Source organism: Agelaius tricolor, unplaced genomic scaffold (genome assembly GCF_023055355.1).
Source record: "Agelaius tricolor isolate 1412-34295 unplaced genomic scaffold, bAgeTri1.0.p SCAF_44, whole genome shotgun sequence".
Taxonomy (NCBI): domain Eukaryota; kingdom Metazoa; phylum Chordata; class Aves; order Passeriformes; family Icteridae; genus Agelaius; species Agelaius tricolor.
This window is the reverse complement of record NW_027269304.1, coordinates 2,065,374-2,082,165: the sequence shown is the minus strand read 5'-3', so window position 1 is coordinate 2,082,165 and position 16,792 is coordinate 2,065,374. Positions and strand designations below refer to the sequence as shown.

General features: G+C 39.0%; 1 protein-coding gene across 3 annotated transcripts in view; it reads right to left on the bottom strand.

The window, feature by feature from the left end:
* Positions 1-5,604: 5,604 nt before the first annotated feature.
* HAPLN1 (hyaluronan and proteoglycan link protein 1) overlaps positions 5,605-16,792 on the bottom strand; it is a 35,215-nt gene continuing 24,027 nt past the window's right edge. For all 3 annotated transcript variants that reach the window (XM_071455138.1, XM_071455137.1, XM_071455136.1), the window contains 2 exons: positions 14,467-14,769; positions 5,605-6,615 (listed from right to left, as the gene is read on the bottom strand). In XM_071455138.1, the coding sequence (XP_071311239.1) occupies positions 6,326-6,615; positions 14,467-14,769 (593 nt within the window). In that variant the 3' untranslated portion in view covers positions 5,605-6,325. The remainder of the gene's footprint in view (positions 6,616-14,466; positions 14,770-16,792) is intronic.

The following is a 16,792-nucleotide window of genomic DNA, read 5'->3' as shown; positions in this document are numbered from 1 at the left end:
TCTGCTTTTTGAGGTGTGGCTTTTTGAGGTGTGGTTTTCTTGTTCCTGGTGAAAATCAAAGATTCCAAACCAAGGGTGCTAACAAAGAGCTAAAACCTCATGGAAAACATCCTTGAAAGTGAGGGAAGTGCAGCATCACTGATGGCTCGTGTTTGCTAACACGGAATGCAAATTCATTTCATGCTGTGCTTTTTTCCTAATTAATTGTAAGAGGCAGGCCCAGTTCTGCTGCAAAGAAGGTTTCTCAGTCTGTCTCTCTTGTGTTTCAGCTGGAACGCCAAAATTTTTAAATGTGACCTTTTTTGGCTTAAAAGGAAACAAGGAACTTAAATTTCTTCCAGCTATTTAAAAAAAAAAAAAACCAGGATGAAATTAAGTGGCAGGCAAACAGCATCATGTATATAAGTACAGTGAATATCTGTGCAGGAAGCAAGGAGCTGAAATGCCTTACAATGTATCTTTTAAGCAAAGAACAAACCCCAAACTGTCCTTATTCAGGACCAAGAAATACCATTTTGGGTTTGTTTTGCTGGCATTTCAAAAAAATTAATCCATTAAATACCCACTGGGTACGCACTGGAATATATACCAGTGAATAATTCATTAGCTGAGGCCTCTGTTAAGGCAGTTGTCTTTTGTTAAACAAGTGCTTGCCTCTGGCAAAATATTGAAGAAATAGATGGGCTTTACAGTTTACACTGCTGTAGCTTTATGGATTGAGACATTCTTGGATCCCTCCCACCAAAAAAATTCCTCCAGATCAAGGCTTGGCAAAGAAAAAGAAGAAATCCCTTCCAAACTCTTGATTTACTATTGATCTGGTTGGGTTTTTTTAAAAATTATATCATTAAATATGTAACCCAATAATTATTATCTGACAAAATATAACATACTCTGTGTGAAAGATGGGGAAATAAATTATTACTTTCTGTTGTCTTTCCTTCTTCTTCAAGAGCCTTCCAGAAGCCTGCATGTTTTAAAGGGAAAATCACTGTTCATGGCACTGGAAGAAGAGAGATTATTTTTCAGTTATTATCATTAAATAATTTTAAGTTAGCAGTGGTGGGTGTGTTTTTTTTTTTTTTTCTGGTTTGTTTTTTGGTTTGGTTTGGTTTGTTTTTTTTTAATTCCTTTTGGTTTTAAAAAGGTATTTTTTTTTTTCTCTTTTTTAATTTGAGGGCCAGAGAAATCTTGTCTCTTTATATAAAAAACTACCTGGCATTGAGATTTTTCTGCTTCATGATCTATTTGTTAATGTGTTGTAACTGCTTCTGAAAAAGGGAAAAAATGGCTGAAAATGTGTAAAATTCATCTTCTTGAAACCTTCAAGAAGGACGACTGGCTGCTGCTGTAACTCCTTATTAAATGAGAGAAGGGCTAAGCACCATGGCAGTCTTCTCCTTCATTTCCTGAGAGTCTGGGTGAAAATCTTCACATTTCTGGTTTTGAGGTAGTTCCAGCAAGTCTTAAATCCAGCCACTTCCAAGCAGAAAGACAGTGACTCTATTTTGAACAGCAAAATATCATTGCAGGGAGTCTGCTGCTATTAATTAAAATCCTAATTACTGAGTGACTGTTTATTCAAAAGACAGTTTTAATAATGTTGTGAAGTGGAAATGTGGCAAGTTTTAAATTGTTTTTAAGCTAAATTGTTAGAAAGTAAAGGATATTAATCTCAACCATATATAAATAATAACACAGATTTCCCTTGTTCTGAGTGAGGAATTTTCCAAAGCTCTTTTTGTCCTGTTTCTAAACATGACCAAAGTACCAAAACTTTATGGAATATTAGTGTTTCCCAGCAAAATGGTGCAGTGCAGGCAAGTTTCAGGGTTAACTTTCTGGCACAGATCAATAAGGGAATGCAGAAATGGTGTGATTACAGAAGCTGAAAAGCTGGCCAACTGCTTTGAATAATTAATTCTTGCTTGACGCTGGAAATTTTTCTTGTTTCACTTTACAAAGAGAGATTTTTGTTGGGTTTTAATTTCTAAGGCTGGAGGATTATATAAATAATTTAATGAATTTTCTCCTACATGAAACACTGCTCTGCATCCAATTTCTAGAGATAGATGTGCAGTGTCATATCAAACATAACTATGAAAATAATTTAAAAAGCACCTTTTTCACTTATAGTTTATTTTATTTTAGAAGATGGCAGAAAACACAAAGAAGAAACTGGTGCTTGCACTTCTACTTTAAAAAATGCTTCAAAGAAGCATAAACAAAAGGATTTGGAATACAGTTCTCTTGATTTTCTTTGTGAATCATATTCACAGAGTAGTCTTTCCCCTCCCACTCCTTAGTTTCATAATCATGTTGTTTAATATGGCAAAGTAAGTATTTTCATATTTTGATTTTCCCTATTTGTATTTTCTGAGGCAGAAGTAGAAGAATGGCCAGTCAATAAGGAGAAATCATGATATTGGAAAGAACAATGTGATTTTATTGTTGTTAATTCATGGGCATTAAAATTTTGGTACATTGTGAAATAGAAGATAATGACAGAGAACACGACGCTAACAATATTCTCTCATGAACAGAAAATAGCACAGGCTTTAATCCAGTTATTAAGCTGCTTTTCAAAGTTTTTATTCAAGCACCTAGCTAGCTCAGTTGAAAATAAGAAAACATCCTGACATTTGACATTACAAAAGGAAATGGAGTCATTAGCTGTAAAAATAAATACAATTCGTGTCTTTTTGTCTATTTGTGCCCACTTCTCAGGTAATCATACACATTTCATATGGTTTTTACACCTGCTTACATTAGAACTAATTTTTTTTTTTTTTACACACTTTATCTTTTTTTCCGCACAAACGCATTTTCACCAGACTGTCCGATTAGCTGTTAAAATAGCATTGTATGTTGGCACACAGACCTAAATCTAGCCTGATCCCAAATACAGACTACTGAGCTCCTGGTGGGCAACACGGCGGGTGTGAGCCCACACCCTGTGACTCCACACGTGGAATTTACCACCCCGAGCAAGCGGCGTTTCCCGCCTGCGCTTACAGGCGGCAAAAACCAGCGGTTTTGGTAAAATTTTGCCATTGCGGTGTCCCCAGAGGACACCCTGACCCCTCATTGCCCTCCTCGTGCTGCCAAGACGGGGGGAGTCCCCTGGGTGGGTGGTGCAGAGCCTGCTCAGCCACCCTCCTGGGGTTGTGCTGGGGTTTGGGGGATGCTGGAAGCGGGGCAGGGTCAGGGGATGCTACGCCCGGACCGTGGCCGGCCTGGGGAAGGTGTGGACACAGAAGGCAAAAACAAGAGCAAGCCTGAGATTGCTGTGATTTAGGACCTGACCAGCCATCTCCAGAGCGTTGCAAAGTTGGTGAAAGGCTGAGCTTGGCCTTTCCAGCAGTGCCTTTGGTCTAGCAGTGAGGGCACTTCAGCCAGCCCCACGAGTGGGTTGGATGTGAACATTGTTTATTTATTTTTTTTAATGCAGGCAAAATATAATCCCCATTCCTGCAAAAAAAAAAAAAAAATTAAAAAAAGGCGATGTGTCTGGATGAAACCCTGTAGGGGGTTTCTTTGGAGAGGTACAAAAAAAAAAAATTTCATGAGGGTCTCTTCACCTCTGTGCAATAAGAAAACCATGCAGCCTCCTCCAGATGTGGCAGATCTTTGGGGAAGGTAGAGCCAGCTACGTAAGGCTCCCCTCTTTACAGCAACTCTGGATCTAGCTGTGGCAATTACTTGGATATTCTCTACAGCTTTTCACACCCCACAACCTTCCTGTCCAAACTTCAGAAGAAAAACTGTGGAACAGTTTGCATTTTTTCAAATTTTCTGAAGGTTGGATGGAGGAATGACATGTATTCCTCTTGATCATGGTCCGCTCTTGCGTACCCCACTCCTTTTCCTTTTTGAGTACTTAACATTTCTATTTCCATTTCCATTTTTTTTTTCTCCAAAGGTTTCAGAGAAGGCTCTGAATGGCCTGAGAAAATGTGTGAAATGGGCGTGGATTTAAGAAATAGCTGTTCAAGAAAGGTTGCGTGGCTGTAGGGACTTGACCTCGAGTAAGTCTCTATTTATAGCTAAAGGATACCATTTTGAGAAAATCCAATTCCTGGTGGATTAAAAAAAAAAAGGAGGGGGTTTGGCACTGAGATTTCTCCATCAGAAAAGTATGAACAGATATCCACAGAGGATGCAAATATCCCCAGAAGGATGGAAATTTGCTTCTGAGTTCAGTGGGAATGAGCTCCAGTAAAATACACCTTACACTACAGCCCCTTTCCATATCTTGTCCCTGGCTTGCTCACAGAGTTAAAAATGGACCACAACCACTCTGGGAAAGAGATTTATTTACTCACTTCCATGGGAAAATAGCTACACCTAACCATCCATGAAAGCATACAGGTTGTGTCCTAGTTGGATAAACACCACTATACCTCGTTTAAATGATGGAAAACAGTGGGCAGCTATAAAACTTGGTGTAAATACAAATGTTGGTCCTCTGAGTTCTTCATAGTCAGCAAGCGTAGAGTAGGAAAAAGAGTTCTCCATTTTTAAGTGGTAGAACCAATACTGGATAGAGATCATCAAAAAACACTGAAGAGATTACCCAAGACCAAGATACTTTTAATCAGTGGCCTCTCTGCCTTTTTCTTTTTATTATTATTTTTTTGGATATCCAGCTTGAGACACCATAAGTGGAGTAAATTTTCAGAGAGCCTCGAGCACCTGCTCTCTGAAAAACTGGTTGCATTAAGGTAGCTGAAGATGAGCACCAAGAATTGCTGCATCCAAAGTGAGTTTGCATTGGAAATCCCAAATTCCCTCAAACTGGTACTTAGGGAGGACCTAGTGCTTTAGGCAGCTCTGAAAATCCTAGGCACCATGCACAGTGAGTGTTTTTCTCTGACACTGGCAGATTTAGGTAAACATCTTCCACCTAGACCACTGCAGATTTAGTGAAAAGAAGTATTTCAATAGCTTTATTTTCTCTTAACTCTAAGGAGGACTAACTAAATAATTCAGGGCTAGCGATACTATATTATCTCACTGATAGTTTAAAAAACAGATGTATTTTTTTAGATACAAATAAGATGTAAGGAAATGAAGTGTTTTTTTCCTTTTTCTCTTCTAAAACTTAATGGCTGGTTTCAGATTTTTTCTAATAGTCTAAGACTTCACCATTTTAAATATTTTTTTTTCTAATTTTTGTTTCTTGTGATGTGTAAATAGCTAAGAAATATTAAATACTGTAATGTTCTTTAATTAAGACAATAACATTTCAAAGGCTAATGTAAAATCAAGCTGCTAAAGTTTACAATTTCTCTGTCCAGCAGTTCATTTATACAACTGCCCTGAGTAGATGCTATTATGCTGCTTAGCAAATGGCCTTTAAGAGTTTAAAAATAGCTCAGTAAAGCTACTCAAAGGTAATACAACACTTCTCAGGCATCTTTAATTGGAGAGAAGAAGAAAAGAAGAGTTTTCTCGTCAGTTAATTGTTCACTCAATGATTTATACACAACAAAAACACAATTGAAATGTTCAGGAGAACTAATTGTGCTTCTTCCTATGCATGGGACCATGAGCTTATTTTTCAGAAAGGCAAGGTTTGAAATTGTAAAACTAGTCCTATTTTTGTGGACTGTTTTAGCTGCTTTTGTTAAAGTCTCTGTTGTTCCCATGTGAACCAGTGAAAACAGTTATTTGCTAACATATATTGTTGTGAGATTTCTTTCCGAAACCTCACTGATCCCCTTTAACAAAAAGATTGTTTTATTTTAAAATTCCTGTCATAATCAATTTGCAGTGTTTCTCAAACTGGTACAAATATGTAAAATCTGTGCTTTTAAAAGCTTCTGCTTTGAGTAGCCTTACACTCCATAATTGTGCCCTAGCAATTGTCAAGCTCTATTGCATGCCCCATTCATGAAAATTATAATTTTTTTGGGATGACATAGCTTAAAGAATTTGAATCTAAAAAGTTCCTTACCTAGAGCTCCCATTAAATTATATTAATTTAAAATATCTATGGAAAGATATTTTCACAAAAAAACAAAACAAAACAAAACAAAACAAAACAAAAAAAAACCCTAAAAAAGCAAAACACTAAAACAAAACAAAACCCAAAACCAAACCGACGGGTTTGGGGGAGGGAGTGTCTACGAAAATGACTCTTTACAGTAAGTAAAAGAGGTTTATCACAGTTTTGGCAGCTTGCATGAGTTCATACCAAAAAAAAAAAACCCAAAAACCCAAAAAAGAACCAAAAAAAACCCCAAAAAAAGACATCTTTCACACTTGAAAAAAAAAAACCAAACCAAACCCGGGAAAGCTTTCAGGCTCTAGGTGTGCCCTCTCAGTTGTACGCCCTGAAGCAGTAGACCCCGTAGAGCTTGTGCTTCTTGTCGGGGAAGCCGACGAAGCGCACGGCGGCCTCGCTGGGGCTGCAGCGCTTGCGCGGCCGCGAGATGGGGTAGCGCACGCTGCCGTCCGCCAGCCAGCCCGCGTCGCAGCGGTCGTAGCCCAGCAGCTTCCAGGCCGCGAAGATCTGCCCCACCTTGGCGATCTGGGAGCCGTCCTTCAGGCAGGCCTGCACGGCCTCGTCGTAGGTCAGCTTGGTGGGGTGGATCAGGTAGTAGAAGCGGCCTGGGGAGAAAGGGGGAACACGGAGTTGTTAGTGGTGTGGAGGTTGGGCGTCGGCGGTGCTGGAGGTGTTTTGAGGGCTTAAATCTTGAAAGTCTTAAATCAAAGGATCACGGGGAATCACAGAATTCCAGGTTGGAAGAGACCTTCAAGTTCATTGAGTCCAACCAAAGAATGACCAGGTCAGAAGAGACCTTCAAGATCATCGAGTCCAACCACAGAATTCCAGGTTGGAAGAGACCTTCAAGTTCATTGAGGTCAACCACAGAATGACCAGGTCGGAAGAGACCTTGAAGATCATCAAGTCCAACCACAGAATTCCAGGCTGGAAGAGACCTTCAGATCACCAAGTCCAACCACAGAATTCCAAATTGGAAGAGACCTTCAGATCACCAAGTCCAACCACAGAATTCCAAATTGGAAGAGACCTTCAAGATCATCAAGTCCCAACACCTCACCTAACCCCTGGCACCCAGTGCCACATCCAGGCTTTTTTTAAACACACCCAGGGATGGTGACTCCGCCACCTCCCTGGGCAGCCATTCCAGAATTTTTTCCCCCTTTCTGTAAAAATGTTTCCTATTATCCAACCTATATTTCCATTGGAGAATCTTGAGACTGTCTTCTCTGGTTCTGTCAGTGCTGCCTGGAGAAAGAGACCAACCCCACCTGACCACAACTTCCTTTCAGGTGATTCTGTGACCTCAATGGTGTTGCCTAAAGAGTTTTGCTTTTTATGCAATTTCATACACTTCTCATACATCCACAGCTCTGTGTACTAGTTATACAGCTCCTGGTATTTTTCCTACCCTTCCTCTAAGATTTTACAGTAATAAGCTGACCTTTTAGCACATTCCTGAAATACTTCTTGGTCTTATTGTCAAGTAGAGAACCTACAAGAAGATGTAACAGGAACTGGGGCATAGAAGCCCTTGCACCAAAACCCAAGGGGCAACTGAATCTCCTATTGGATGTATCTCTTAGATAATTAATTAACCTTATAAAAACTGTAGAAATTCAATACTATTGTGCCCATAGCACAATGTGACTATGGATACACCTGGAAGCTTCCAATAAGGAACTTCTTTTTTATCTTCTTTTATCTTTTTAATTTTTTTTCCATTTTAATCTGTGGCAAGGCTTTTTTTCTGCTTTGATTTCAGGCAACAATACAATAACGCTGACTTTTGAGGAAAAATGGAGATATTCTGTTGAAGGATCATGTGAACATGTGGTTAATCTGGGTCTGTGCCAGTTGGATGTTGTGTTGTTGAAAATATTGTGATTTTTTTGGTATGAATTGATAAGTATCAGGACAAAAAAAAAAAAATCCTTACTCAAAAAACAGCCCAGGTACAGAAAACAGACTATTTGAACAAGAAAAAAAAAACCCAAAACCAAAGACCCAAAAAACCCCACCAAAAAAAAAAAAAAGGCAATGCTACATTTATTAATTTATTTCTTCTAATATCAAAGGATGGCCTCTCCACCTGAAGTCACATTCAGCATTAAGTGATAGCATTTTAGGGGAGGGCAGCTGCAGGTAACACATGCTCTTTTGCTCTCTGACAAGGTGGTGACCTTGTCTCTGATTAAATACAAGCAAAAAAAAAGATTTTTTTTTAATTTTTTTTTTTTTTGTGAGAAAGCCAAGGTATCCAACAGCTTCTCAGAAGGATAGCTTGAGCCTGTGGTGGAGCAAAATTATGTCTGTTGTGAGTCTTCACCAGCAGTTCTGCAGCTCTGTTTCCCTTTAGGGAATCAAAGGGAATATCCTCACCACAACACGAGACCGAGCTGATAGTGCTGCTGAGAAAAATGTTCCCTGTCTCAAGGTAATGAAAATATACGCCAGAAAATAAGGCCCAAAAAGCAAAGTCTACCCGACTAATCCATACGCAGCGATAATATTGGTATTGATTCCATTCATCAAGGCAATAAACATTCGTTGTGAGCGTTTCATTCATTGTACTTGGGGTTATTTATCATCACTGCTTTGACAGCCAAGTGGGCTGCAGAAGAATCGTGTTTCTTTGAAGGCATTCAGTAATTTCCAAATAAATTCACAACATTTCCAATCTGCCTGCTCCTGAAGAGGAGAGCTAGGTGAAAAAAAGGAATTTTTTTCTTTATTCTTCTGGGCACCTTCTAATTCCAGAGCACATTCTTTACTGATTAATTAAGAATGTACTCCAACACAATATCCTCTTTCTGCCTCACAAAAATCAGGTAGATACACAGAACTATGCCTAGGATGAGATTGCTTTCTTGGTGAAGAAAAAGTGCTGAGCAAGTTAAGAGTTATATCAACTTCATATTCCTGCACAAATCAAACAGGATTTTTTTTTTTCTAAATGAAGGAAAGTCAGGTCAGATCATGATACAAAGGTAATTGAATTAACCCTGTCTAAAGGTTGGAAATTGGATATCAAGACAACAACATTTTAAAAAAAGGAATTTACATTGCAGCTGCGGTGGAAAAGAGACTTTTAAAAAAATTCATTGATGTCAGAGACAATACCTACATAATTTCCATAACTCCGAAATTCTAAAATTTCCATAATTTCCAAAACTCTTGAGAACAGGTAATCATCCCTTTGTAGAACACTTTTTAAAACTCTGTTTTGGCAGGCTGAGAGCATTTACAACGTGCTGCTAAAGGGAATGTTTACTAAATGGAATCCTGTTACTGATACAACTCTTAAGAGGTTTCCCCAAAGCAAACAGGATTTCTGATTTAGGGGAACAGGGGTTTGGACTGATACTGGGTAAACTTCACCTAGTTTGTGAGTTCCTCTTCAAGCCATATGTCAATGGAATATAATTTCCTAGGGATTTGCAGTAAGGTCAGGCATTTGACATATGACATCAATAATAAAAAACTCCTATACTCTGCTCCTCCCTCGAACAAGAGAAATTTTATAGCAAACCCCCCAGGGGTGCAATGTGCATCCAGAATGTCCGATTACATAAAATTCCATTAATAAACTCTGTGCAGATTTGCATTTTCCCCCCGATATTAGTTGGGAAGGGTTCCTGACTGTTCAGTCTCAGAATTTGTTTAATTGATGTGGAAGGGCAGGGAGGAATTTTCTGTCTCTCTCTCATTAGTGCCGGGTGGTTGGGTCACCTCCACAGAGGATCCTGCCTGATTTGACTCCTCACACCCAAACCATGGGGCAGAGGGTTTGTGCAAACCTGCCCAAACCCCATCTATAACAACTATTTTAAGATTTTGTGTGTAACAGAACAGCTGAAAGAGGAAAACTCCAGCCACTGACCTACACACCCCACACCCTTGTGACTGTGGAATTTTGAGGGATGAATCACACTTGGAGATTTCTTCAAGCTTAGTGTTCAATTGAGAGGCTTATTAGTAAGTTTCTCTTATTTAAAAATAAAAAAAAAAAGGAGAGAAATATTTAAGACCTGGTAATCCAGTGATCCTCTCAAATAACTGATTTTGAATTAAGTATGTGAGGAAAAAATAAATTTAAACACACCAATACCAGTAATGACTCTGGTGAGTCAGAAGCAACCACTGCTAATAAAGGGCGTGTGATTTTATTTTGGGTTCAATTTCTCTCTTTGGAACAGTTGCTACATGTTCCCAGTGATAAAATACTCTGAAATAGTCAAATGAACAGTCAGCATTATTCAGGCAGGACTTTTCCACAGCTTTCTCCCATTTAAATGGCAGAGGTGGCTTGCTTGTCTCATGCACTGCTGTGATAAACAGGTGGCTCACAGCTGTGCTTTTAACATGCTCTCAAAAATGTATTCCTCGTGTTCTTAACTCTGTTAAAACAAGATTTTTACTTGATTCTCCTGGAGCTGATGAAAGATCAATTGTGCACTATGGTTCTGTGGAAAAGGTATATAACAAAATGCATGTTATTGAGGGGAAAGTGTAATGCAAGCTGTACTTGTACTTTATTTTCTTTTAAAATGCTTAATTATAGAGGACCTGATAAGTACATGTACATTTAGCTCTTTTAGCACTTTTCAGTGCAAAAGATTCTCAGGGATTTTCCTTAAAAAAAAAAAAGAACTGTTGTCCTTCAGAAGACCTTTGAAAAGAAATAAAGAATAACCCCTCAGCTCTTCCATTATACATTCCTTGGTTTATGGCTGTTAGGCTCAGTGGGGAAGATTGTAACAAAAGGATTTATCTGCATTTATTTCCCCAAATTGATCATCTGGAGAGATTGCATAGGGGAGGAGCATTTTCGTTCCTTGGGACAAGGGAAGGAGAGAAATTTGAGTGATCTGCAGCCCTGGAAAAACTTTGGATCAGCTCAGCTTTTATAAAGATGTCATGGACTAAAGTGGTTTCCATTGGGCAGGACAAATGAAGGAGAAATTTGCTCTGAGAGAGCAAAGCTGAGCCCTCAGACACCAGGAAATTTCAATGTGGAATTTTCAAATTTAGGTTAGAACCCTCCCCACTCGTGTACACTTATTTTCAATAGACTTTATCAGCACAAGGAATGTAAAAACAGATTGGGAAACATATTGCCATCCAGTGCAGGCAGAAAATGTTTTGTTATCTCAAAATGTTTTTATGGATTTCTCAGACAGCATCACGTCTTTGCTTTGTTTTATGAAACACATCGCTATATATATCTTTATAAACTGGTAGATTGCTGGTACAATTAGATATAAAAGGTATGAAATGATTTCATGTTCTTGGGTGCAAAACATGAACAAATCTCGTGTGAACCAACAGAAAGATTTGAGTATAAATCAGTAAAAAACAGGCAGAACAAAATGTGTGTTGTATTTGCCTTATTCTATGAAAAGTCATCATGGAGGGTAATTTCATAAAGTAACAAGATTATTTGATATTACTTGAGCTTTGCTCAAGCTATTTCCTTGTGCAGGTAACAGAAAAGCATGTAAATGTTTTTTCTAATGGTATAATGCCTTCATTTTTAGCCATTATTTTTTGTGTATCCAGGTCATCACAGTTGGGAGCCAATAATTCCACAGGGAAAACACTGAACCTGGATTTGGATTCACTGCACTGATGATTGCATTTTAATTTTTTTACCCAAATGGCTAAATACCATGGCTTTTACCCTTCTTCTTCAGGTAAAAATCAAGATATTTTTCTTTTACAGCTGAATTATTTGAAATTGAACCTTTTTTTTAATAATCTCTGAGATCATAATATATTTGGGGATTTTTTTTCCCCTACAGAGAAACCATTTAGAAGGTATCTAAACCTGACTCTTTTTTTATAGAACCTCTCACAACTTTTTTTTTTTTTTTTTTGCTTTAAATTCTCCCTATCCTTCCCTGCTCCTGTGGCCCTTGGAATTTTCCCATCTCCATTACATAAAGTTGAAGGCTCCTCTGTTTCCTACTATCAGGAGACTCCAGCAGCCACTGGGAATGTGCCGTGTCCCAACCACCTCTCATTTTCCTTGGCTGCTCCTGAGCTGAGAGAATCAATATTGGGTCTTGCAGTAATAGGGGTTTGCTGGTTTTGTTAGTTGTTTTTTCCCTTTTCATGTTTTTTCCTTTTTTTTCTTTTTTTATTTCTTCTGAGTTTTGGTGTTTTGTTTTTGGTAGGTTTTTTTTTTCTTTTTCTTTTTTTTTTTTTCCAGTGGATTTTTTTTCTTTTCTTTCTGTTTGGTTTGGTTTTTGTTGGGTTTTTTTTTTTTTTTTTTTTTGTTTGTTGTGGGGTTTTTTTGTGCCTTAAGCCACTATCTTTGCCAAATGCTCACCCCAGCCTGGTGGCAAATTGTGCAATTTTCACCTTTTCCCTCTGCAGTGAGAGAGCCAACATATGCCATTAAATACACTTTATCCAAAATGCTGTGCTGAGAACAGGAGAGCTGGCAGAGTGTCTGGGTTAATTGTGGTTATGGGGGTGAGCCTGGGACGAGGAGCAGTGGAGAACACGGCAGGGACATGTGAGGAAAATGTAATCTGGTGAGTTAAGGGAGTGGAAGCTGAGAGAAGCAGAAATCTGGATTTTCAGCTGATGTCATGAGTGACATTTGACACTGAATTGTGGGGATATCTATATCTATATATCTATATATCTATAATCTATATCTATACCTATATCTACACCATCTATATCTCTCTATATATCTATAATCTATATCTTCTCTATATCATCTGTATCCATATATCTATATATCTATATATTTATATATCTATGTATCCATATATCATCTATATATCTATATCTATCAATCTACACTTTCTCTCTCTCTCTTTTTCTAATATTTATCTTAGTCAGTACTTATTATTCTTTCTTTTCCCCAGAAATTATGCATTTTCTTCCTTAAAAGATGCTGCTGCTCAGCACCAGGTGTGTAAAAGGGTGGTGAACACTGAGCAGCAGTCACAAGGTTTTACTCTGCAAGGGCTGGAAAAAAGTGCAGCTATCACATTTTAATTATTGCTGTTTGATTATTTAATACCCTGGTGATGTTTCTACAGCACAGGGTTACATCTGTATAGAAAAGATGAGTTCATACAGGATTTCAGCTCCGATAAACGAAGTAAGAAAAATTGAGCCAGCTTTTAATGGGATGAAGCAGTATGATAAAGAAATCAGCCAAACTTTTGTTTCAGATCACTTTGAACCAAATGTAATACTGTCAGCTTGAGGATTTGTTTAGGTTTTCCTGTTGTATTTTTTTTTTGGTGGGGGTTTTATTCTTGTGTGTATTTTTTTATTTTCTGGTGGCTTTTTTTGTTTGGGTTTTTTTTTTTCTGGTTTTTTGTTTTGTTTTGGTTTTTTTTTTTATTTTTATTTTGGGAGGGTACTTTTTTTTGCTTGCTTTTGTTCTTTTTTTTTTTTTTTTGGATGAGTCTTTTTCTGTGGAGGGCGGTGCAGACTTAGCACTGGAGCACATCTTCTGAAACCAAGGCTTATGTTTATTTTTTGCTCTGCTGTAGGCCAAAACTGCTTCACTGTGGCTGAGCAATCTGTGCATAAGTATAAAAAGGACACACTCCATGGTCTGAGTGGGCTGCAAGCCAAACTTGTGCAGAGTTATGTAGGAATTATCCACAAGCAGGATGCTGTAGAGGATTGGATGCATTCACAGCAATGCTTTCTAAATGTTTTCCTGACACTAGGTAAACCCTGAAAAACGATCGCAAGCTGAGACTGGGTCCTTTAATTTCATTTCATACCTAAAAAAAAAAATATCAACTAATAGCAAAAAAAAAAAAAAAGCTTGCAGTTGCTAAAGTAAGGTTTACAGAAGTCCAGCCTCAGAGCAAAAGTGATCAGTGACTTGGCAGTGTACTAAGATTAGAAATCTAAATTATGAATAAATCTAGAAATAGGTCTGCTGATAAGGAACTATTAGTCATGTTAGACCTGGTACATGAGCAGGAGCTACTGAACATGGCAGAATAGGTGCAGTGATGATCAAAATTTTGTTTTGCTGACAGATTTTAGCAATAGGAGCAGAATTATTGACTTCAACAGGAAACCTTAATTAATGAACTGCAGGTTCAAAGGCCGAACTGAATTAAACTGGTTACACGCCAGCATTAAAAGGGTGTGTAGAAATTTTGATGGGGTATGTATAAAGGGTATGTATAAATTTTCAAGGGGTGAAAGGGGAGACATTAGAAAATCCTGCCAGTCCAAGTCCTGAGTTGTAAAAACTATCTATGTGGCTATGTGGCAAACACGACTTTACTCTGCACGCATAACCTTGGAAATCCCACAATTATTTCATTACCTTGATTATTTCATTCCTAGCATCTTCCAGGTTTAACACGAGCTTTGACAAACCAAGCACCCTTTCCTACCCCCGGAGCACCCTGCCTAAGCACAGCCATTTTACAAGGGAAAGGCCAAGGAAACGCTCTCACCGTTGAAGTTGGACGTGAAGCAGAAGACGTCGTAGTGGCTCTTGTCCTTGTCCCAGAAGCCGTAATTCCTGACCCCGGGCACGGTGTTCCTGCCCCCACAGGGCTCCCTGGGCTTGGTGATGGGGTACTGCACGGAGCCATCGCTGAGCCAGCCGGCGTTGCACCAGTCCAGCCCCGACCTCCAGGCGTCGTAGAGCTGGTCGAAGGAGGCCATCACCGAGTCCTGCTCCGCGCATGCCCGCTGCGCCTCGTGGAAGTTCAGGTTGTACCGCCCCAGCCGCGGGGAGTAGGGGAACACCACACCTGGGGCAGGGGGAGAGGAGAGTTACCAGGCACTGAGACTGAGGCATAAAGTTCAAAGAATTTAGGGATTTTATAGGAGCTGAGGTTTTCGTTGGAGAGAAGCTTTATTGGAGTTAATCAAAAATAAATGGGTAGGCCTTCATGGGTGGTTATTAGTTAACTACTAACCCTTAACTTCATGAAGTTAAGAGTTAGTAGTAAACTAATAATTGATTGCTTGTCAACACAATGTTTAGCTAGCTAGGTTAATAATGAAGAATATAGAAACTGATAAATAGCTTTTAGGAACATAAGACAATTGTAGGCCTCCTCTGTTCTGAAACCAATTGAAGATGGCAATGGGAGGTTCTACCAAGGGTTCATTTGTCATATTTGCATTGAAAAGGTAGAAAGGTCAGAATGAGGAAGACTTAATTTACTTCCTCATTTTGGGACCCCTCCCCATGAAAGGGACCACCGACCCATTTCAAGGAACAAACTACGCATACTTAATAGCTTTTGAACTAATTACCATATGAAGCGAGGAATGAGATGTAGCAAAGTGATGAATATGCATTTGTATTTTGGGTTTTCAATAGTTGTACAGATAAAAGGACTCTGTAATCACCTGTAAATCACAGTGTGTATTTGGGAGCTATCCCGCACCGCTGCCTGGGCATTGCAGTAAACAGTCACTTTTCTAACTTTAAACTGTTAGAGAGTCTTTGTCCGTCACAGTTGGATATTGGTGCTAGATCAATATCCATATTTTTAATAAATCAAGGTGGCAGGGAGAAGGGGAACAGCTTTGGCAGCCAGCAGGAGGAGGAGTAAAGGGGAGCTAAAGGTTGGGTCCGCGGTGTGTGGCAGTGTCGATTTTTTTTTGGTGGAAAAACGCCCCATTGGCAGCACAGCAGCTCTGGTTTTGGGAAGAGGTGTCACTGTCATATTTTCTGAAAAATCCCTTTGCCCAGGATTTCGTCTCCTGGGAAGCTGAGGAGCCTCAGAAAAAAAATGAAAACAATAATTATCTGATTAGCTTCTCCTGTGTTTTGCTGCTTTGGAATGTGGTTGGAGATTGTTCATCCAACAGGTGCATGTTTGATTGGTTTCATGTGAATTGTTTTGACTTAATGACCAATCACCAACAGCTGTGTCGGGTCTCCGGAAGCAGTCACAAGTTTTCATGATCATTCTTTGTAACCTTCTTGTAACGTTTCTCTATTCTTTAATATAATTTTAGTATAGTACTCTTATAATAGAATGTAATATAATAAATATAATAAATATAATTAATATAATATAATATAATAATAAATTAGCCTTCTAAGAATGTGGAGTCAGATTCATCAATTCCTCCTTTGTCCTGGGGACCCAGCAAATGCCACAAAGAGGTAAGGGCTGCTGCCTTACCTCTTCAGCTGTGCCAAGGAAAGTTTGGGTCAGATGTTAGAAAGAAATTCTTCACTAAAAGAGGAAGAAGGGTGCTGGAATGGGCTGCGCAGGGAGGTGGTGGAGTCACCATCCCTGGATTGGCTTGAAAAAGACTGGATGTGGCACTGGGTTGCCAGGGTTTAGTTGATGAGGAGGTGTTGGGTCATGGGTTGGACTAGAGGGTCTTAAAGGTCTTTTCCAGCCTGGTTCATCTTGTGATTCTGTGATTAATTCTGTGATTCTGTGCTGCCTTACCTATCAGGACCATCTCCCCATGGCCTCATCCCCTTCCCAATGGGAATCCTGCCAGGTCTGCTTGCTGCTCCCACCTGCACCTTGCTGTCACCAAGGTGGTCTCAGTGCCCTACTCTCACCGTGCTTAAGGAGGAGCAGAGCTAGCTGGAATTATGCAACTACACGTTTTTCATGGAAAATTTCCATTTATCCATTGTAAGGTCAATTTCTCATTATAAAAAGAGTCAATTAAACCCTAGCATAGCTTTACTTTTTGAATTTGTTTGTTTGTTTGGGGCTGGTTTTCTTTGCTTATTTTAATTTTGTTTGTTTGGGTGATTGTTTCTTTGTTTTGCTTTGTTTTGGTTTTTTTTTT